The following is a 20,128-nucleotide window of genomic DNA, read 5'->3' as shown; positions in this document are numbered from 1 at the left end:
GGTGGCCAAAGTATTGGAACTTCAGCATCAGCCCTTCCAATGAACACCCAGGACTGATCTCCTTTAGAATGGACTGGTTGGATCTCCTTGTAGTCCAAGGGACTCTCAAGAGTCTTCTCCAACGCCACAGTTGAAAAGCATCAATTCTTCGGCACTCAGCTTTCTTTATAGTCCAACTCTCACATCCATACATAACTGCTGGAAAAACCATAGCCTTGACTAGATGGACCTTTGTTGGCAAAGTAATGTCTCTCTCTTTTTTTTTTTTTTTTTCTGCTTTTTAATATGCTGTCTAGGTTGGTCAAAACTTTCGTTCCAAGGAGTAAGTGTCTTTTAATTTCATGGCTGCAGTCACCATCTGCAGTGATTTTGGAGCCCCCCAAAATAAACTCTGCCACTGTTTTCCCACCTATTTGCCATGAAGTGATGAGACCGGATGCCATGATCTTAGTTTTCTCAATGTTGAGCTTTAAGCCACCTTTTTCCCTCTCCTCTTTCACTTTCATCAAGAGGCTCTTTAGTTCTTCTTCACTTTCTGCCATAAGAGTGGTGTCATCTGCTACCTGAGGCTATTGGTATTTCTCCTGGCAATCTTGATTCCAGCTTGTGCTTCATCCAGCCCAGTATTTCTCATGATGTACTCTGCATAGAAGTTAAATAAGCAGGGTGACAATATACAGCCTTGACGCACTCCTTTTCCTATTTGGAACCAGTCTGTTGTTTCATGTCCATTTCTAACTGTTGCTTCCTGACCTGCATACAGATTTCTCAAGAGGCAGGTCAGGTGGTCTTGCATTCCCATCTCTTTCAGAATTTTCCAGTTTACTGTGATCCACACAGTCAAAGGCTTTGGCATAGTCAATAAAGAAGAAATAGATGCTTTTCCTGGAACTCTCTTGCTTTTTCGATGATACAGTGGATATTGGCAATTTGACCTCTGGTTCCTCTGCATTTTCTAAAGCCAGATTGAACATCTGGAAGTTCAGGGTTCATGTATTGCTGAAGCCTGGCTTGGAGAATTTTGAGCATTACTTTACTAGAGTGTGAGATGAGTGCAATTGTGTGGTAGTCTGAGCATTCTTTGGCATTGCCTTTCTTTGGGATTGGAATGAAAATTGACCTTTTCCAGTCCTGTGGCCACTGCTGAGTTTTCCAAATTTGCTGACATATTGAGTGCAGCACTTTCACAGCATCAACTTTTAGGGTTTGAAGTAGCTCAACTGGAATTCTATCACCTCCACTAGCTTTGTTTGTAGTGATGCTTCCTAAGGCCCACTTGACTTCGCACTCCAAAATGGTGTATTTACATGGTAAAGCGTCTGTCTACAATGCGGGAGACCTGGGTTTGATCCCTGGGTTGGGAAGATCCCCTAGAGAAGGAAATGGCAACCCACTGCAGTACTCTTGCCTGGAAAATCCCATGGATAGAGGAGCCTGGTAGGCTACAGTCCATGAGGTCGCAAAGAGTTGAACATGACTGAGCGACTTCACTTAACACGTATCTTCCCATACACTTTAAGTCATCTCTAAATACTTATAATATGTAAAGGCTATGTAGATAGTTTTAAGTACAAAGTAAATGCTACGTAAATAGCTGGCAGGTACACAACAAATTCAAGGTTTGCTTTTTGGAAATTCTTTTTCAGTATTTTTGATCCATGGTTGGCTGTATCTGCAGATGTCGAACCAGCAGAGGGCTGACTGAGTATCTTCTTCAATATTGTGATCCCTGTATCTAATACCATATAGGATGTATAGTACTGAAAATGAAATGGAATGATACATTACCACAAACATTTATAGCGTGGTACTTCCCTGGTGATCTAGTGGTTAAGACTCTGCCTTGCAGTGTGGAAGACACAGACAGGTTTGATCCCTGGTCAGGAAACTGAGACCTCACATGTCTTAGAGCAACTAAGGCCGCATGCCACAGCTACTAAAGCCCACACACTCTGGAGCCCAAGTGCCACAGAACTAAGACCCAATGTAGTCAAATAAATAAATATTTAAATATATATAGAAAGCACAAACAAGAAAGGTACACCAAACCATTTTTAATTAAGTTTCAAGAAAAATTGAATCAAATGAAATAGCAAAACACAGATCAGTAATTACTTATTATTTATTCTACTCTTACAAAAAGACACTTGGAACAATAAATATAAAATGGTATAGGTCTTGTTTAGCAATGGGCAAATACAAGTTTTCTTGGTATTCTCCACAGGAATAAGCTAATGAAGTTTTTATAAGTTTATCCATTCACCTCATCCTACCCACCTCCCACCCTCTAAAAAAGATCAATTCTACAATTTTTAATAATGGATTCTCAAAATAAGTAATCTAAGACTTATTTTGTGACTAAGATATCTGAATTAAGTTAAAAATATATGTATAATATGTTGTTACCCAGAAACCTCAACTAATTCAACTCATGAATATTCTTAAGCTTTCCATTTTTTATAATTCGTATAACTAAAGAGTCTGTTCTGTTCAAATCTGCATGGCAAATAAACAGAAAGCAGAGTACAAAATATACACTTTTCTGTCCTAGGAGGAAACACTAAGTACAGATATATTTAATATACAGTGAGTATGTCATGTGTTTTCTCATAGCCAAAAAAAATCCTGATTCTTTTATACCTTGCAGGCTGATGAAGCAGAACACAAATACACAAATTATTTGTGACTAAATTTAGCTAATAAAATCAGCAAAAAAAAAAATACACACAACACACCAGAGTCTGAGCAATGATGAATATCCAATTGTATTTGTTTCCCTAAAATTTATCTTCAGGCTAATACCTGAAGAGTCGTTCTAATACTTAAATATTCTTCTTTAATGACTTATGCATCAAGTGGAAATATGTACAATAGTTATTTCAAACTAGAAACAGTTGGCAGGGGAGGGTAATTCTTTTCCCCTGCTCTGTAAATAAAATATTTTTAAAAATCCATTTAACATAATTTCTTACTTGGTGCTTTATAACTACTTTCTACTTTATGGAGATCATTTAGAAAGGCAGAAAAGAATATAAAATATTTAAAGGTCATCATCAAAATAACCAAATGGATTTTTAATTTACCTCTGTGTACTTTCCGTACTACTGAGGCATTGTCCTAATTAATCACACTTTCCTGGATCCCCTGTAACATTAAAAACATGAATCTTACAAAAATGAAAAACTGGCTTTTAGACTTTAAAATAAGCCTCCTCCTCCTCCTCTTCCACAGCTACCCTTCAAATATTTTAAGCAGAAAATTAATCTGATTGCTTTACGGGTTGATGCAATGTTTACTTAAAATAATCCACTTTAATTCAAACTTTTTAGGACTAATATCAAATTCAATATCCAATGGAAGATGGAAGTAGAATACATGTCAGTACATATAGTACCAAATACAGAAAAAGCACCTAAAGATGGAAGGAGACAGCTCTAACACCCTAGCTGTTAGTGGCAAACCACGTTCGTGTGTTTCCAGCGACATAACACCTTACGCTATCCAAAAATATAGTTTATTTGGTTCTATGTTTGACTTTCTTTAAACTTCAAAAGCCAATTTAAAATTTAAGGGATAATTTTTTTTTTAATTCCTGGGCACAGATCAATTTCCTAGGTAAAGAGCTACTAAACTATATCAATGTACGTGATGAGGAATCCAATGAAAGCAACAAGGTGCTATGATTGAGTGATTTAAAATAACCTCTCCTCATGGTAGAAGATAGCGTTTCATGATAGACGCAGGTTGTGCTCACTCCTTCAGAGACATACACACATCACCTTCTTAGTGAGACTCTGCTTTGTTACAATTTAGAAATCTGAACTTAATTTCAGAGAATATAAATTCCTGGAATATTATTTGAAGACAGGGTACAAACAGCAGTTGAGTGGAATCTGCCTGCAACAATCCTTTATTTTTTTTTTCCTTTAAGGTTACAGAAAATCTGCACATAGACAAAGCAATTAATTCTCAAAATAAAAATACCCCCCTCCAAATAGCCAGTCAGATTCCACAGTGAATATATGTCATAACACATTCTATTCCACAGGTGTACATTCTTTTGAGCCTGCAGGGTTAGGATCAATTCTTTCTGGAAATATTAGCTTCTCACAAACTGCCTCCTTTATTGGTAAATACTGTGATATTTCATTAGGTTCCGTGAAGAGGGAAGGTGAAACATGCTAGGAAATACATAAATCATATTAGCATATATGAAGTTACTACAATGATAATTTTGGAAATGCTTTGGTTCAAGCATTCCTAAAGCATGACAATTTTAAAATGAGGTACAATATATGTATATAAGGAACATCATTAGGCACTCCTAATAATATCTCTTGTTACTGACTCATTTAGTCTGTTACTAGAGGGTTTCCTCAAAAATCATAGGGAGATGTCACTTATAATGCACCATTAAATGTTCTAAGAATTTAATACATCTTATTCCAATTCCCTTTTCCAGTTATTCTTGTATCCTGAAAGCACCAGTCTTCAGTTAGATGCCAATATGTCGTCTCCAATAGACTCTAAGTAACTTTTCTAACTCATATATATTCTATTTGGTTGGCCAAAAGGTTCATTCAGATTTTTCCATAACATCTTAACATCAAAACTCAAACAAACCTTTTGGCCAACCCAATGCATACAGATAGAAATAAGCACTAAGGGTGAATTTTAAAAATAGAAAGTTGTTATGGGGAGGGAGGTGGGAGGGGGGTTCATGTTTGGGAATGCATGTAAGAATTAAAGATTTTAAAATTTAAAAAATAAAAAACTAAAATTAAAAAAAAAAATATCAACTTAGCGGGAAGGTATCACTTTTTAAACAAGCCATTATTAACTCCTATAGACTTGCAGAAGCTCTTTACAAACTCCAGGGGGGCAAAAAAAGGAGGGGGGTATTATGCCCCCCAAAATAAGTAGTAGAAAGAACATCCTATTGCAGCTCCACCACCAGTTCTAAGAGCTAGAGTAAGTCACACCTTTGGCTCTCTGTTTTTCCAGAATACAAATGGAAATTGGGTTGGATGATGACTAATATACCTAACAACTCTAACTGTAATTGAGGTGAGTACCAGAAAAAATACACTTCAGCAGGATTTACCTACCTATTAGGTAAATGAATGGATTTAGGGATACAGGTTTGGTGGATGGGTGGGACATGGGAGGATACCACAACCTAAAACATTAAAACTTAACTTTTAAAAATTGATATTTAAATACTGTACCATTAAATTAGCAATTTTGCTCTCTCGTGATGTATATTCTCGTAACATGTAGGTCTTGTCAGCCTATATTTAAAAATAAAAAAATCGCAATAAATTTATGTATATTGATTTACAAAATCCTTCCTATTAAATAGAATTGCCTACATTTTAGAACAGGTTGTAAAAGTAGCATTAAGTCTGATGAGACCATCTATTCTACAGTGAGATAACTAATTCAAGAATTCTAAATTATTATTCCAACCTGTATAAATTACAGTAATATCAGATATACATATGTAAACATATTTAATAATTGTCATGTAAGAGAAACACAAGCAAAGGTTTTACTCTGAAAGAAAATGTATATATTTGTAATGAAATATGTAAGAGATTTAAATATCATTTCAAGTTTGGACCCACACCTTTTCCTTAAGTTATACTAGCATCTACCTACATAACTGTGGCTACCCTTATATTCAAAAATTTTAAAAAGCTTAAACAAGTTTTATTCTTTCCTATTTCTAAAAATTTGTTAAATTGCTTATTTATAGTCACTTTTTCTATACTTTAATTTTCCCATTTAAGACATTTTAAAGGGAGGTTTTAGAAAATAATTTATTACAATTTGTTTTTTGGTAAAACATTATTTAATAAGAGAAAAAAATCACAAGATTACATTCCCTTTAAGTTTCAATCTTCTATATCAACAAAAAGATTGATGCTCATTGTAAAAAAATCAAATAATATAAACATAAGAGTATAAATCATCAACAATCACAACTTCTATAGATAACACTATCCTCAACATTTAGAAATCTCTACAAAAAATCTTATATTCATACTTGCACCTTAAAAGTCAATATTAATTTGTCCATCTCTTCAAATCAACTACTAATTTTAATGGTTGTATATTTTCTACTATATGAATTGCAAAAAATTAAAAATAGAAACCTCAATTAAATACAGCTAAAACAGGAAGCTCTCACATCCTGCAACCATAGCAAAGCCCAACAAAAAAAAGCAAGACTCCTCTTAGTTTCTGGGAAGGAATCAGCCAATGGAAAGCCATGGACTCTGTTTCCTATAGTCCTCCCACCTTCCTTTTCTAGTCTATAAAAGTATTCTCCTTCCCTTGCCATGCAGGGACTTGCACATGGCTCACCATGGTTACAGATCCCAAACTGCAATTTTCTACTGATCCTGAATAAATTGAATTTTGCTGGAGAAATATCTGGCAGTCTATTTGTTGCAGGTTAACAGGATATAAATGGCCATTTAATCAATATTCATTCAATGGTTATTAAAGCACTTTCCTTCTTTCCTTTGGGGCTCCCCTGGTAGCTCAGACGGTAAAGTGTCTGACTAGATGTGGGAAGCCCGGGTTTCGATTCCTGGGTCAGGAAGATCCCCTGGAGAAGGAAATGGCAACCCACTCCAGATCCTTGAACTGTTACAAACAATAGCATTTCCATGAATACATATATACACACACACACACACACACAACTCTATACATCTGCCTAATTAAAATTTGTGGGTTACTGTATATAAGAATCTTTTTGAGGATAAACCCTAAAAAGAAATAAACATTTCTGAGCTAAAGTGCAAACATTTCTAAAAACGCAAATTTCATTTTTTTCTGAGGGAGTTTTGCCGACTAAGGCCTGTCTAGTCAAGGCTATGGTTTTTCCTGTGGTCATGTATGGATGTGAGAGTTCGACTGTGAAGAAGGCTGAGTGCCGAAGAATTGATGCTTTTGAACTGTGGTGTTGGAGAAGACTCTTGAGAGTCCCTTGGACTGCAAGGAGATCCAACCAGTCCATTTTGAAGGAGATCAACCCTGGGATTTCTTTGGAAGGACTGATGCTGAAGCTGAAACTCCAGTACTTTGGCCACCTCATGAGAAGAGTTGACTCACTGGAAAAGACTCTGGTGCTGGGAGGGATTGGGGGCAGCAGGAGAAGGGGACGACCGAGGATGAGATGGCTGGATGGCATCACGGACTCAATGGACATGAGTCTGAGTGAACTCCGGGAGATGGTGATGAACAGGGAGGCCTGGCGTGCTGCGATTCATGGGGTCGCAAAGAGTCAGACATGACTGAGCGACTGAACTGAACTGAACTGAAAATGTAGCTTATTTTTAGTACTTTGCTATCACTTTTGAAAAGAAAAAGATCCAGGAACTTTCCTGGTGATCTAGTGGTTAAGACTCCAAGCTTCTACCACTGAAGGTAGCCGGGGTGGGGGTTTCAATCCTTGGTTGGGGAGCTATCCCAGAGACCACACAGTGTGGCCGTAAAAAAAAAAAAAAAAAAGGAAAATACCAATCCAATTCTATCTTACTGAGTTCAAATCCCAGTTCTGCCACCTGTTAATTGTATGAAAAAAAGTGAAAGTCACATTCGACTCTTTGCAACCCCATGGACTGTACAGTCCATGGAGTTCTCCAGGTCAGAATACTGGAGTGGGTAGCCTTTCCCTTCTCCAGGGGATCTTCCCAACCCAGGGATGGAACCCAGGTCTCCTGCATTGCAGGCAGATTCTTTACCAGCTGATCCACAAGGGAAGCCCAAGTATACTGGAGTGGGTAGCCTATCCCTTCTCCAGTGGATCTTCTCAACCCACGAACTGAACTCGGGTCTCTGCATTGGACATGGATTCTTTACCAACTGAGCTATCAGAGAAGCCCTATTAATTGTATAACTTAGGCAATTTAATTAATTTTTCTTTCCCTTAGTTGCCTCAACTATAAAGCAGAGATAATAATAATATTTATTTTATAGGATTGTTAGAAAAGTTAACTATTACTACAACTACCATGACTGATACTGGTGGTCTCTTCTCTCATTTGTCATTCTGGTGGTCTCTTCTTTTATTTATCATTCTGTATGATCACAAATCTGATGTCAAAAATTCATTAAAAAAGGATAGGCTACTATAAGCTACTAGAAGAATTTTTATTACTCAATTAATTTTCATTACTCAATTAAGCCTCCCTATACTTTCTTATTTTTTAAGAATCTTGTAAGTTAACAATTCCTTGAAATAGAATACAGAATTTCCAAGCATTAAAACAACTATTAACATGATGGGATGATACAAATTTCTGGAGGCTATGTGATTGATATTTCTAATATCAGGAGAGCACATAAACCACACATACTATTAAAAAAAAAAAGTAAGAGTTAAGGGATAGTTTTCTTAAACAGATTAAACAGAGTAAACACAATTCTTTTCAAAAAGCATTAGGCTCCCCTTAATGGAAATGTCTTTTAGAAAAACATTTTCAGCTACTAGAACTTTTGGAAAAGAAGATGTAATGTTTTGATAACTGTGCAGTCAACAGTGAATGCGAAACACTCAATCTTAAAGGTTAGATGGATGACCATATAGTATAAAGCACTGTTGAATTTCAAACTCTCAGACTGACAACATAACAACATGAACAAGCCCAATATTAACTAGTATATTCACTAAATAAGAAGAGATACCTCATGGTAAAGTCTTGTGTCATTCATTCTAATAAGCACCCCATCAATTCTCAAGAAAAATCGCAACAGCAAGAAAAAACTAGAAGGCATTACTCTCTGGAAAAGAAAAAAAGTATATCAACATTTTAATGAAAATTAAAATTGTATTAATTTGCTAAAAGAAAAAAAAATTTAAGGCACAAACTCTCTCAACTAGAAGTTCTTTGCCCTAGTTCCAACCAAAGCTGAAAACCTGTTTATATTATGTAACATAACATAAACAGCTTCCTATAATAGAAAAATAGTTATTCTAGGTCAAAAGATAATGAGGTTAAACACTTAAAATGTACCTAAATAATATGAAAATTATAATGTACACCATAAAAAGAAGACACTTATAGTAAATGACAATATCAGTAATATAAAATGAGAAAACAACCTAGTTCTTTGTTGCTACTCATCTTTCATTAACTTTACATAAAGACAAGAGGCCTTTAATGGTATGGTCTAATTCAACGCAACCGATTGAGTATTTACTATCTTAGACTGCCAAGGTCTGGTTTACGAGATCATTATAGCATGTTCTTAACATCTCTGAGCTGTGTCACATCTGCACGTTTCCATTTTCCAGTATTACCACTGGAGAAAGTCAGAATAAGTGGAGTGTGGGTCCTGGTGTCAGGAAGGGAGGGGATGGATAGGGTGTGTTGTCTTCAGGTCTTTAAACCTCATAGCAATGCTGTCAGAAACAAGGTTACCTTTGTTTCTCCCCTTCAATCTACAACCTGCAAAACATCCACAACTCAGCAAAAGTATACCTGTGCCCAACTCATTAGGTCATTGGAGAATTCCACATATCTATACATCTATTGGTGGGTGTACTGGAACATATGGAAGAAGCAGAACCAAAGCAACAGCGGAGTCCGTGCCTGCAATCCCAGCCTTAGGTCTGTGACAGCTGAGCCCACAGCTTCAGAAACCCCAGCAGCCAGGGAAGCAGCACACATGACTTTGGTGTCCTGAGTGTGGGAGCTCCTGTGGGCACAGGCGACAGGGAAGCAACAGCAGTGGGGCCTGGGACTCTGTCCCTCCAGCAGCTGACATACCCAAAGACCTGCCCCCCAGTCTGCAATGGCAGAGCCCAAGACACTTACAACACCCAACATGGTGGAGGTGACTGCACAACCCTGCTCCCCTCCTGCTTCCCCATCCTCCTCCCAGAGCAGAGCCTATGTCTCAGGGGATCCCAGACATGAGGGAAAGCCCACCATCCCCATGACACAGCAGCTCCAACAGAAGCAAAGCAGTAGCTAATCCAGAGGCACAAGAAGAGCCAAAGAAGGCACAGAGCCATACCTCTCACAAAGCACAGAAAGCACCAGTTCTCAAATATAACAGAAGCAGCACAGCCAAGAGAAACCGAAACCTGTGTTACAGTGTCACCTGAAAGTGAAAGTGAAGGTGCTCAGTCGTGTCCAACTCTGTGCAGCCCCATGGACTGCAGCCCACCAGGCTCCTCTGTCCATGGGATTCTCCAGGCAAGAATACTGGAGTGGGGTGCCATTTCCTTCTCCAGAAGATCTTCCCGACCCAGGGACTGAAGCTGGGTCTCCTGCATTATAGGCAGACACTTTACCATCTGAGCCACCAGGGAAGTCAAGAGGGACAGAAGTCAATAGTGCCACCTAACAGACAACAAAAGAAAGCACTCTCACTTTTAACCTGTTATTAAACACACCAGCAGAGAAGCACTTCATCAAGCACCATGAAAAACCATAGTAATACTACACCACAAAAAGAAAATGACAAATCTCCAGAAACCAAACTTAAAGTCACAGAATATTTCAATCTAACTGATAGAGAATTCAAAGTAGCTATTGTGAAGAAACTTAATGAGATTTAAGAAAACTCAGAGGAGGAACCTTTAACATGGCACAGGAATAGGACGGGGAGATGACCTTCTCCCCCACAAATATATCAAAAAACTCATCTGCACGTGTAATAATTCCCACAGAACATCTTCTGAACGCAGACAGAGGGCCCCAGACTTTCAGAAAGGCAAACCAATCTCCTCAGAATAAGGCAGGGCAAAAGATAAAAACAAAAATGGAGACAAAGGAGTTCTGGGCGGGAGGGGATCTGAGCCCCCGGAAGGGAGTTATGAAAGAGGAAAAGTTTCTGCACACTAGGAAACCCCCTCATAGGCGGGGTCAGGGGGAAGCTTCAGAACCTCAGAGGGGAACACAGCAAGCCAAGTGCTCTGAAGGCAAACTGGAGAAAATTCACCACAGAGATTGCACTGGTTGGCATTTTCCGGCCAAGAAGCAGCTCACACTCGCATCTCCCCGCAGTTGAGTAGGGGCTGGGTGCAGAGGCGCAGCCCTTGGGGATTGGTCCTCAGGGAAGGGATCAGGGTTGACTGCCATGAAGATACTTAGGGGCGTTAACATGACACGGCAGAGACAGACCTGAGAAAATGTCAGAGAAGCAAAAGATCATTCCCATGGGAAAACTATAATGCTTCGCTTTAGCTCTGCACGCTCAGAGAAAAAAGGACACAATCCAGGTGAATGCCAAATGGGGGCAAGATGGCAGTGGTCTATGGCCCCAGAGGCAGAGAGGCAGGTGCAAATGCCAGAGGTGGAAGGTAGAGGGCCAATAATGTCCCGACCCCAGAGACTGCAACTACCACCAAGTTGTGAGCGGCTAAGGGTTGCTACCCACATCTTCCTGGGAGCCTGAGCAGCACAAGTCTGCCAAGGACCAAGACCAACTCCCCTGGGGAAGCGCACAACTTGCCTCAGACTGGGGACCTCCTGCAGAGACCAAGCAAGAACCAGCTGTGGTGAGCACTCCTCACACACCCTAACAACATCTGCTGTACCCCTCCCCTATCCCAGCACAACTGAGCAAGTGAGCCCTAATAAGCTCCTATTTTCACCCCTTTGTGTCTAGGCGAACGACAGACAATGGAGAGAGACTTACAAGCAGTTTTTGTTCAGTCGCTAAGTCGTGTCCTACTCTTTGCCGCCCCGTGGTCTGCAGCATGCCAGGCTTCCCTGTCCTTTATTGTCTCCCGGAATTTGCTCCAACTCACGTCCATTAATTCAGTAATGTCATCCAACCATTTCATTCTCTGTGGCCCCCTTCTCCTCCTGTCCTCAATTCTTCCCAGCATCAGGGTCTTTTCCAATGAGTTAGCGCTTCATATCAGGTGGCCAAAGTCTTAGAGCTTCAGCTTCAGCATGAGGCCTTCCAAGGGATATTCAGGGTTGATTTTCTTTAGGATTGGCTGGTTTGATCTCCTTGCTGTCCAAGGGATTCTCAAGAGTGTTCTCCAGTACCACAGTTTGAAAGCATCAATTCTTTGGCATTCAGCTTTCTTTATGGTCCAATTCTCACATCTTTACATGGCTGCTGGAAAAACCATACCTTTGACTATACTTAATATGCTATCTAGGTTTGTCATAGCTTTTTTTTCCAAGGAGCAAGTGTCTTTTAATTTCATGGCTGCAGTCACCGTCCACAGAGATTTTGGAGCCAAGGAAATAAAGTCTGTCACTATTTCCATTTTTTGTCCACCTATTTCCCATGAAGTGATGAGACTAAATGCCATGCTCTGTTTTTTTTAATGTTGAGTGTTAAGCCAGCTTTTCCACTCTGCTTTTTCACCTTCATCAAGAGGTTCTTTAGTTCCTCTTCATTTTCTGCCATTGGGATAGTATCATCTGCATATCTAAGGTTGTTGATATTTCTCCCAGCAACCTTGATTCCAATTTGTGATTCATCTAGCCCAGCATTTCACATGATATACTCTGTATGTAAGTTAAATAAGCAGGGTGACAATACATAGCCTTGACATACTACTTTCCCAATTTTGAACCAGTCCATTGTTCCATGTTCCAGTTCTAACTGTTGCTTCTTTTCTTGCATAAAGGTTTCTCAAGAGATAGGTAAGGTGGTCCAGCACTCCCATCTCTTTCAGAATTTTCCACAGTTTGTTATGATCCACAAGGTCAAAGGTTTTTTGCATAGTCAGTGAAACAGAAGTAGATGTTTTTCTGGGATTCTCTTGCTTTCTCTGATCCAGTGGATGTTGGTAATTTGATCTCTGGTCCCTCTGCCTTTTCTAAATCCAACTTTTATATATGGAAATTCTCAGTTCACATACTGTTGAAGCCTAGCTTGAAGGATTTGGAGCATTACCTTTCTAGTATGTGAAATGAGCTCAATAGTACACTAGCTGGAACATTCTTTGGCATTGCCCTTCTTTAGAATCAGAATGAAAACTGACCTTTTCCAGAGGTAAGGCACCTTATAAGGAGAGGTGGGCTCCAAACCAAAGCAGAACCCCAGTGGCTGTATAAGCAAAGGGAAGAGGGAGAAACTTCCCCGGCAGTGGCAGGTGCAATGGTTTACATTTCCACTCTAAGCCTGAGACCGTAAGCTTTAAAGGCAACTGTAGATTTCGAGAACAAATACAAACTGGAGCAAGGGAAGATGCCCACAACAGGTCAAGACCTTTCTAGAAATACTGGAGAACTTTCTGGGTAGGCAAACTGACTGGAGCAGGAAAATGGAAGAATCATTTGGACATTCCTCTCACCACCACTCTCTATATATATATTTGGTTTTTTTCCCCCTTTTAAAAAATTATTTTCTCATGTTGTCCTAATATGGTTATTTATTAATTCTTTAACTTTTATTTTTATAACCTACTTTTTCCATAAAAAAACACTCTATTTTTAAAATAAATTCCATGTTTCTGACTTTTGTTTATTTTTTGTTTTTAATTTTGTATCTTTAAGAGACTAATTTTTAGTATCAACTTTCACTTAGGGGGTTGATTATTAGCTTGATTGCTGTCTTTTGACTCCTCTTCATAGCCTTTCTTCACCCCCTTTTCTTCGTCTTCCTTCTCCTTTTTCCTATGTCAGCGTGTGAATCTCTTTGGGTGTTCTTGGCTGTTAAGAGCTGTTTTACAATTAGTCTAGGCATTTGTCTTCTGTGCTATGTGGACTGTGAAATCTTGATGGTATTGTAAGGGACTGGACCTGAACCCCAGATTCAGGAGACTTGACTCCTGGGACTTTTGGATCACCAAAACTCCTGACCCCATGGACATGAATAGGTGAGAGCCCTCCCAAAGGCCTCCATCTCAGCACTAAGACCAAGCCCCACCTAAAACCCAGCAAGTTCCAGTACTGGACACCTCATGCCAATCCTTCAGCAAAAGAGGGGCACAACCCTGGCACATCAGCAGACAGGCTCCCCAAAGCCATACTGATCCCATGCTTCTGCTAAGTCGCTTCAGTCGTGTCTGATTCTGTGCAACCCCATAGACGGCAGCCCACCAGGCTCCCCTGTCCCTGGGATTCTCCAGGCAAGAACGCTGGAGTGGGGTGCCATTTCCTTCTCCAAAGCATGAAAGTGAAAAGTGAAAGTGAAGTCGCTCAGTCGTGTCCGACTCTTCGCGACCCCATGGACTGCAGCCTACCAGGCTCCTCCATCCATGGGATTTTCCAGGCAAGAGTACTGGAAGGGGGTGCCATTGCCTTCTCCACTGATCCCATAGACACGCCAAAACACACCACTGAACACTGCATTAAAGAAAAAATAATAAAAAAGAAATGAGAATAATCTCTGAGACTTCTGAGACAACATTTAGCACCCCAGTAATGGCACCCCACTCCAGTACTTTTCCCTGGAAAATCCCAAGGACAGAAGAGCCTGGTGGGCTGTAGTCCATGGGGTCACTAAGAGTCGGACACAACTGAGTGACTTCACTCTCACTTTTCACTTTCATGCATTGGAGGAGGAAATGGCAACCCACTCCAGTGTTCTTGCCTGGAGAATCCCAGGGATGGCAGAGCCTGGTGGGCTGCTGTCTATGGGGTTGCACAGAGTCGGACATGACTGAAGTGACTTAGCAGCAGCATTCGAATCATAGGGGTCCCAGAAGAAGACAAAAGAAAAGGGCAAGAGAAAATATTTAAGGATGTTTTAGTTGAAAACATCCCTAAAATGGGAAAGGATATAGCCACCCAAGTCCGGGAAGCCTAGAGAGTTCCACAAAGGATAAGTGAAAGTGAAAGTGAAGTTGTGTCTGACTCTTTGCAACTCCATGAACTGTAGCCTACCAGGTTCCTCCATTCATGGAATTTTCCAAGCAAGAGTACTGGAGTGGGTTGCCATTTCCTTCTCCACCATACAGGTCAAACCCAAGGAGAAACATGCCAAGACCCATATTAATCGAACTAACAAAAACTAAACACAAAGTACAAATATTAAAGACAGCAAGGGAAAAGCAACAAATAACATATGGGGATATCCATAAGGCCAACAGCTGATTTTTCAACAGAAACTCTGCAAGCCAGAAGGGAATAGCAGGGTATACTTAAAGTGATGAAAGGGAATAACCTACAACCAAGATTACTCTATTCAGCAAGGATCTCATTCAGATTCAAAGAAAAAATCAAAAGCTTTATAGACAAGCTAAAGTTAAGAGAATTCAGCATCACCAAACCAGCTCTTCAACAAATGCTAAAGGAACTTCTCTAGATAGGAAACACAAAAAGAAAAGGCCTAAAAAACAAACCCAAAACAATAAGTAAATAGTAATAGGATCGTACATATCAATAATTACCTTAAAAGTAAATGAGCTAAGTGTTCTAGCCAAAAGACAACAGATGGCTGAATGGATACAAAAATTAGACCACTATATATGCTATCTACAAGAGACCCACCTCAGACCTAAGGATAAACACAGACTGAAAGCGAAGGGCTAGAAAAAGATATTCCATGAAATAGGAAATCAAAAGATAGCAGGAGTAGCAATACTCAGATAAAACAGACTTTAAAATAAAGACTGTTACAAGAGACAAAGGACACTACATAATAATCAAGGGATCAACCCAAGAAAAGGAACACCTAAATATATAAGGCAGATGCTAACAACTAATTATTAAAGGGGAAATCAACAGTAACACAGTAATAGTGGAGGGCTTTAATACCCCTCTCACACCAGTGGACAGATCATAAGCAGAAAATAAGGAAAAACAAGCTTTAAACAATACATTGGACCAGTTGGACCTAACTGGTATCTACAGGACATTTCATCCAAAAACAACAGAACAATTTCACTTTTTCCTCAAGTGCACATGGAACATTTTCCAAGATAGAACATGTCTTGGGCCATAAATCAAACCTTGGTTAAAAAAAAAAAAAAACTGGAATAGAGAGAGTTAATTCTTTGGTAGGTTGATAAGAAGGAGTCTGGGGCTCCTGAGAAGGAGGAAAGGGTCCAGGGCCCTCAAGGAGGAGAAAGTTTTTCTTTTCTACACTGCTTTGTCTTAGTCACATAAGACTTTTTATCTTAAACTCTGAGCTGTTACTACAACAACAATCTTTAAGACTAACTTTGTTTAAGCCCAGATCTAAACAAAACAACTCATCTTGCTCAAGGGTATGTTTTTTCTTAAACTCTGTACTAATGATTATATAACAACAATATATCTTGCTCCAGGACACTTTCTCCTTCTTATCAAGAACCCTCTGACTAATCTTGTCATCTTAAAACCTAGCTGTGGGAGCTGGTCTGGCAAGATTTTTTTATTGTTACCTCTAAGCTTGTTAATTTAAGGTTTATGTTGTGGAAGTGAGTCTGGTAAAAAGTGTGTAAAGCCTTGACAAGCCTAGTGAGTGGGGCACTCTCCATCCCCTTCCTGATGTCTGTCTCTGAAGCTTTCTCTGTCCTTTCTCACTGTAATAAAACTTATGCAAACAACAGCTCTGAGTGATCAAGCTTGGTCCTTGGTTCTAAAGCTAAATCTTCAGAGATCATGGATCCAACATCATTCACCGTAAGTTATCAAAATCATCTCAAGCATTTTTTTCTGGCCACAACATTGTAAGACTAGATATCAACTACAGAAAAAAAAACAAACTAGGAAAAGCATAAACATATGGAGGGTAAACAATACGCTTTTGAATAACCAACAGATCACTGAAGAAATGAAGAAAATCATAATAGGCCTAGAAACAAATGACAGTGAAAACACAACCAAAACCTATGGGATGGAGCAAAAGCAGTTAGAGGGAAGTTTATAGCAATACAAGCCTACTTCAAGAAACAAGAGAGACATCATACAAACAACCTAACCTTACACCTAAAGCAACTAAAAAAAGAAGAATGAAAAAAATCCAGTTAGAAGGAAAGAAATCATAAAGATCAGAGGAGAAATAAATAAAAAAAGAAATGAAGGAGACGATAGCAAAGATCAGTAAGACTAAAAGCTGGCTCTTTGAGAAGATAATTGAAATTGACAAATAGTTAGCTGGACTCATCAAGAAAAACAGAAAGAAGACTCAAATCATTAAAATTAGAAATGAAAAAGGTAAAATTACAACACAGAAATACAAAAGGATCATAAAAGACTACTACCAAAATCTATATGTTAATATAATGGGCAACCTGGAAGAAATGGACAAATTTTTCAAGTTCAGTTCTTTTGCTCAATCTGGTCCAACTCTTTGCAACCACACAGACTGTAGTACACCAGGCTTCCATGTCCATCACCAACTCCTGGAGCTTGCTCAAATTCATGTCCATCGAGTCGGTGATGCCATCCAACCATTTCATCTTCTGTTGTACCCTTTTCCTCCTGCCTTCAATCTTTCCCAGCATTAGGGTCTTTTCAGTGACTCAGTTCTTTGCATCAGGTGGCCACATATTAGAGTTTCAGATTCATCATCAGTCCTTCCAATGAATATTCAGGACTGATTTTGTTCAGGATCGACTGGTTTGATCTCCTAGCAGTCCAAGGGACTCTCAAGAGTCCTCTCCAACACCACAGTTCAAAAGTATCAATTTTTTGGCACTCAGCTTTCTTTACAGTCCAACTCTCATATCCAAACATGACTCCTGGAAAAACCATAGCTTTGACTAGATGGACCTCTGTTGGCCAAGAAATGTGTCTGATTTTTAATATGCTGTCTATGTGGGTTGTAACTTTTCTTCCAAGGAGCAAGCGTCTTTTAATTTCATGGTTGCAGTCACCATCTGCACCAATTTTGGAGCCCCCCAAAATTAAGTTTGTCACTGTTTCCATTGTCTCCCCATCTATTTCCCATGAAGTGATGGGACTGGATGCCATGATCTTATTATTTTTTTTAATGCTGAGTTTTAAGCCAGTTTGTTCACTCTCCTCTTTCAGTCTCATCAAGAGGCTCTTTAATTCTTCACTTTCTGCCATAAGGGTGGTGTCATCTGCAAATCTGAAGTTATTGACATTTCTCCCAGCAATCTTGATTCCAGCTTGTGCTTCATTCAGCCTGGCATTTCACATGATGTACTCTGCATATAAGTTAAATAAGCAGGGTGACAATATACAGCCTTGATGTACTCCTCTCCCAATTTGGAACCAAAGAATATAATCAATCTGATTTTGGTACTGACCATCTGGTGATGTCCATGTGGAGAGTTGTCTCGTGTGTTGTTGGAAGAGGGTCTTAGCTATAACCAGTGCATTCACTTGGCAAAATTCTGTTAGCCTTTGCCCTGCATCATTTTGTACTCCAAGGCCAAACTTGCCAGTTACTCGAGGTATCTCTTGGTTTCCTACTTTTTCATTCTAGTCCCCTATGACAAAAAGGACATCTTTTTTTGGTTCTAGAAGGTCTTCAAAGAACCATTCAACTTCAGCTTCTTTGGCCTTAGTGGTTGGGGCACAGACTTATATTACTGTGATACTGAATGGTTTGCCTTGGAAATGAACAGAGCTCATTCTGGCATTCTTGAGGTTGCACCCAAGTACTGCATTTCAGATAGTACAAACTCTTACAGAAGTATATATAACCCTTCAAAACAGAACCAGAAAGAAATACAAAATAGGAACAAACTAATCACAAACATGGAAATTGAAATTCTGATCAAAAATTTTCCAACAAACAGAAGCTCAGGGCCAGATGGCTTGACAGATGAATTTTACCAAAAGTTTAGAGAAGAGCTAACACCTATTCTACTCAAACTCTTCCAGAAAACTACAGAGAAAGGAAAATTCCCACACTCATTCTAAGAGGCCACCATCACTCTGATATCAAACTGGACAAAGATGCTCCAAAAAAGAGAAAAGTATCGGCCAGTATCACTGATGAACATAAATGCAAAAATCCTTAACAAAATTCTAGCAAACACAATCCAACAACATAATAAAAAGAACATACATCATAATCAAGTGGGCTTTATCCCAGGGATGGAAGGATTCTTCAGTATTCACAAATCAACCAATATGATACATCATATTAACAAACTGAAAAATAAAAACCATATAATTAGTTCAACAGATGCAGATAAACTCTTTGACAAAATTCAACACTCATTTATGATGAAAACTCTCCAGAAAGTATGCACAGGGGGAACATAAGTCAACATAATAACAGGCATATAAGACAAATCCACAGCAAATATTGTTCACAATGGTGAAAAACTGAAATCATTTCCTCTAAAATGAGGAACAAAACAAGGTTTCCCACTGTTGCCACCATTATTCAACAGAATTTTGGAAGTCCTAACCAGAGCAATCAGAGAAGAAAAAAGAAATAAAAGGAATCGAGATTGGAAAAGAAGCAAAACTCTCACTATTTACATATGTCATGATTTTCTACATAGAAAACCCTAAAGATGCCACCAAAAAATCCAGAAAAACATCTACTTCTGCTTCATTGACTACACTAAAGACATTGACTATGTGGATCACAACAAACTGGAAAATGCTAAAAGAGATGGGAATACCAGACCACCTTAACTGCCTCATGAGAAACCTATATGCAGGTCAAGAAGCAACAGTTAGAACTGGACATGGAGACTGGTTCAAAACTGGGAAAGGAGTATGTCAAGGCTGTATACTGTCATCATGCTTATTTAGCTTATATGCAGAGTACATCATGCTAAATGCCAGGCTGGATGAAGCTCAAGCTGGATCAAGATTACTGGGAGAAATATCAATAATCTCAGACATGCAGATAATACCACCCTAATGGCAGAAATCAAAGAGGAACTAAAGAACCTCTAGTGAAGGTGAAAAAGGAGAGTGAAAAAGCTGGCTTAAGAGTCAACATTCAAAATACTAAAATCATGACATCTGGTCCCATCACATCATGGCAAATAGAGGGGCAAAAAATGGAAACAGTGGCAGACTTTATCATCTTTAGCTCCAAAATGACTAGACAGTGACTGCAGCCATGAAATTAAAAGATACTAGCTCCTTGGGGAAAAAAAAAAAAAAAGACAAACCTAGACAGTATATTAAAAAGCAGATACATTACTTTGCCTACAAAGGTCCGTCTAGTCAAAGCTATAGCTTTTCCAGTATTCATGTACAGATGTGAGCTCTGGACCATAAAGAAGACTAAGAGCCAAAGAACTGACACTTTCCAACAGTGGTGCTGG

The 20,128-nt window shown here is 39.1% G+C and overlaps 1 protein-coding gene across 3 annotated transcripts in view; it reads right to left on the bottom strand.

The window, feature by feature from the left end:
* Nucleotides 1-2,104: 2,104 nt before the first annotated feature.
* The window catches only part of TIPRL (TOR signaling pathway regulator), a 71,098-nt gene continuing 53,074 nt past the window's right edge, over nt 2,105-20,128 (bottom strand). The window contains exons 5-8 of one of the 3 annotated variants that reach the window (XR_011248310.1): nt 14,177-14,279; nt 8,701-8,796; nt 5,229-5,291; nt 2,105-4,181 (exon numbers count right to left, since the gene is read on the bottom strand). Coding sequence is in view for 2 of the 3 variants with exons in the window: in XM_069548821.1 (XP_069404922.1) it covers nt 4,038-4,181; nt 5,229-5,291; nt 8,701-8,796 (303 nt within the window). In the remaining variant the exon portion in view is untranslated. The remainder of the gene's footprint in view (nt 4,182-5,228; nt 5,292-8,700; nt 8,797-14,176; nt 14,280-20,128) is intronic. The other 2 variants (XM_069548821.1, XM_069548828.1) reach the window with 2 other exon arrangements.

This window comes from Ovis canadensis, chromosome 1 (assembly GCF_042477335.2).
Source record: "Ovis canadensis isolate MfBH-ARS-UI-01 breed Bighorn chromosome 1, ARS-UI_OviCan_v2, whole genome shotgun sequence".
NCBI lineage: Eukaryota > Metazoa > Chordata > Mammalia > Artiodactyla > Bovidae > Ovis > Ovis canadensis.
This window is presented reverse-complemented; position numbering and strand designations above follow the sequence as displayed.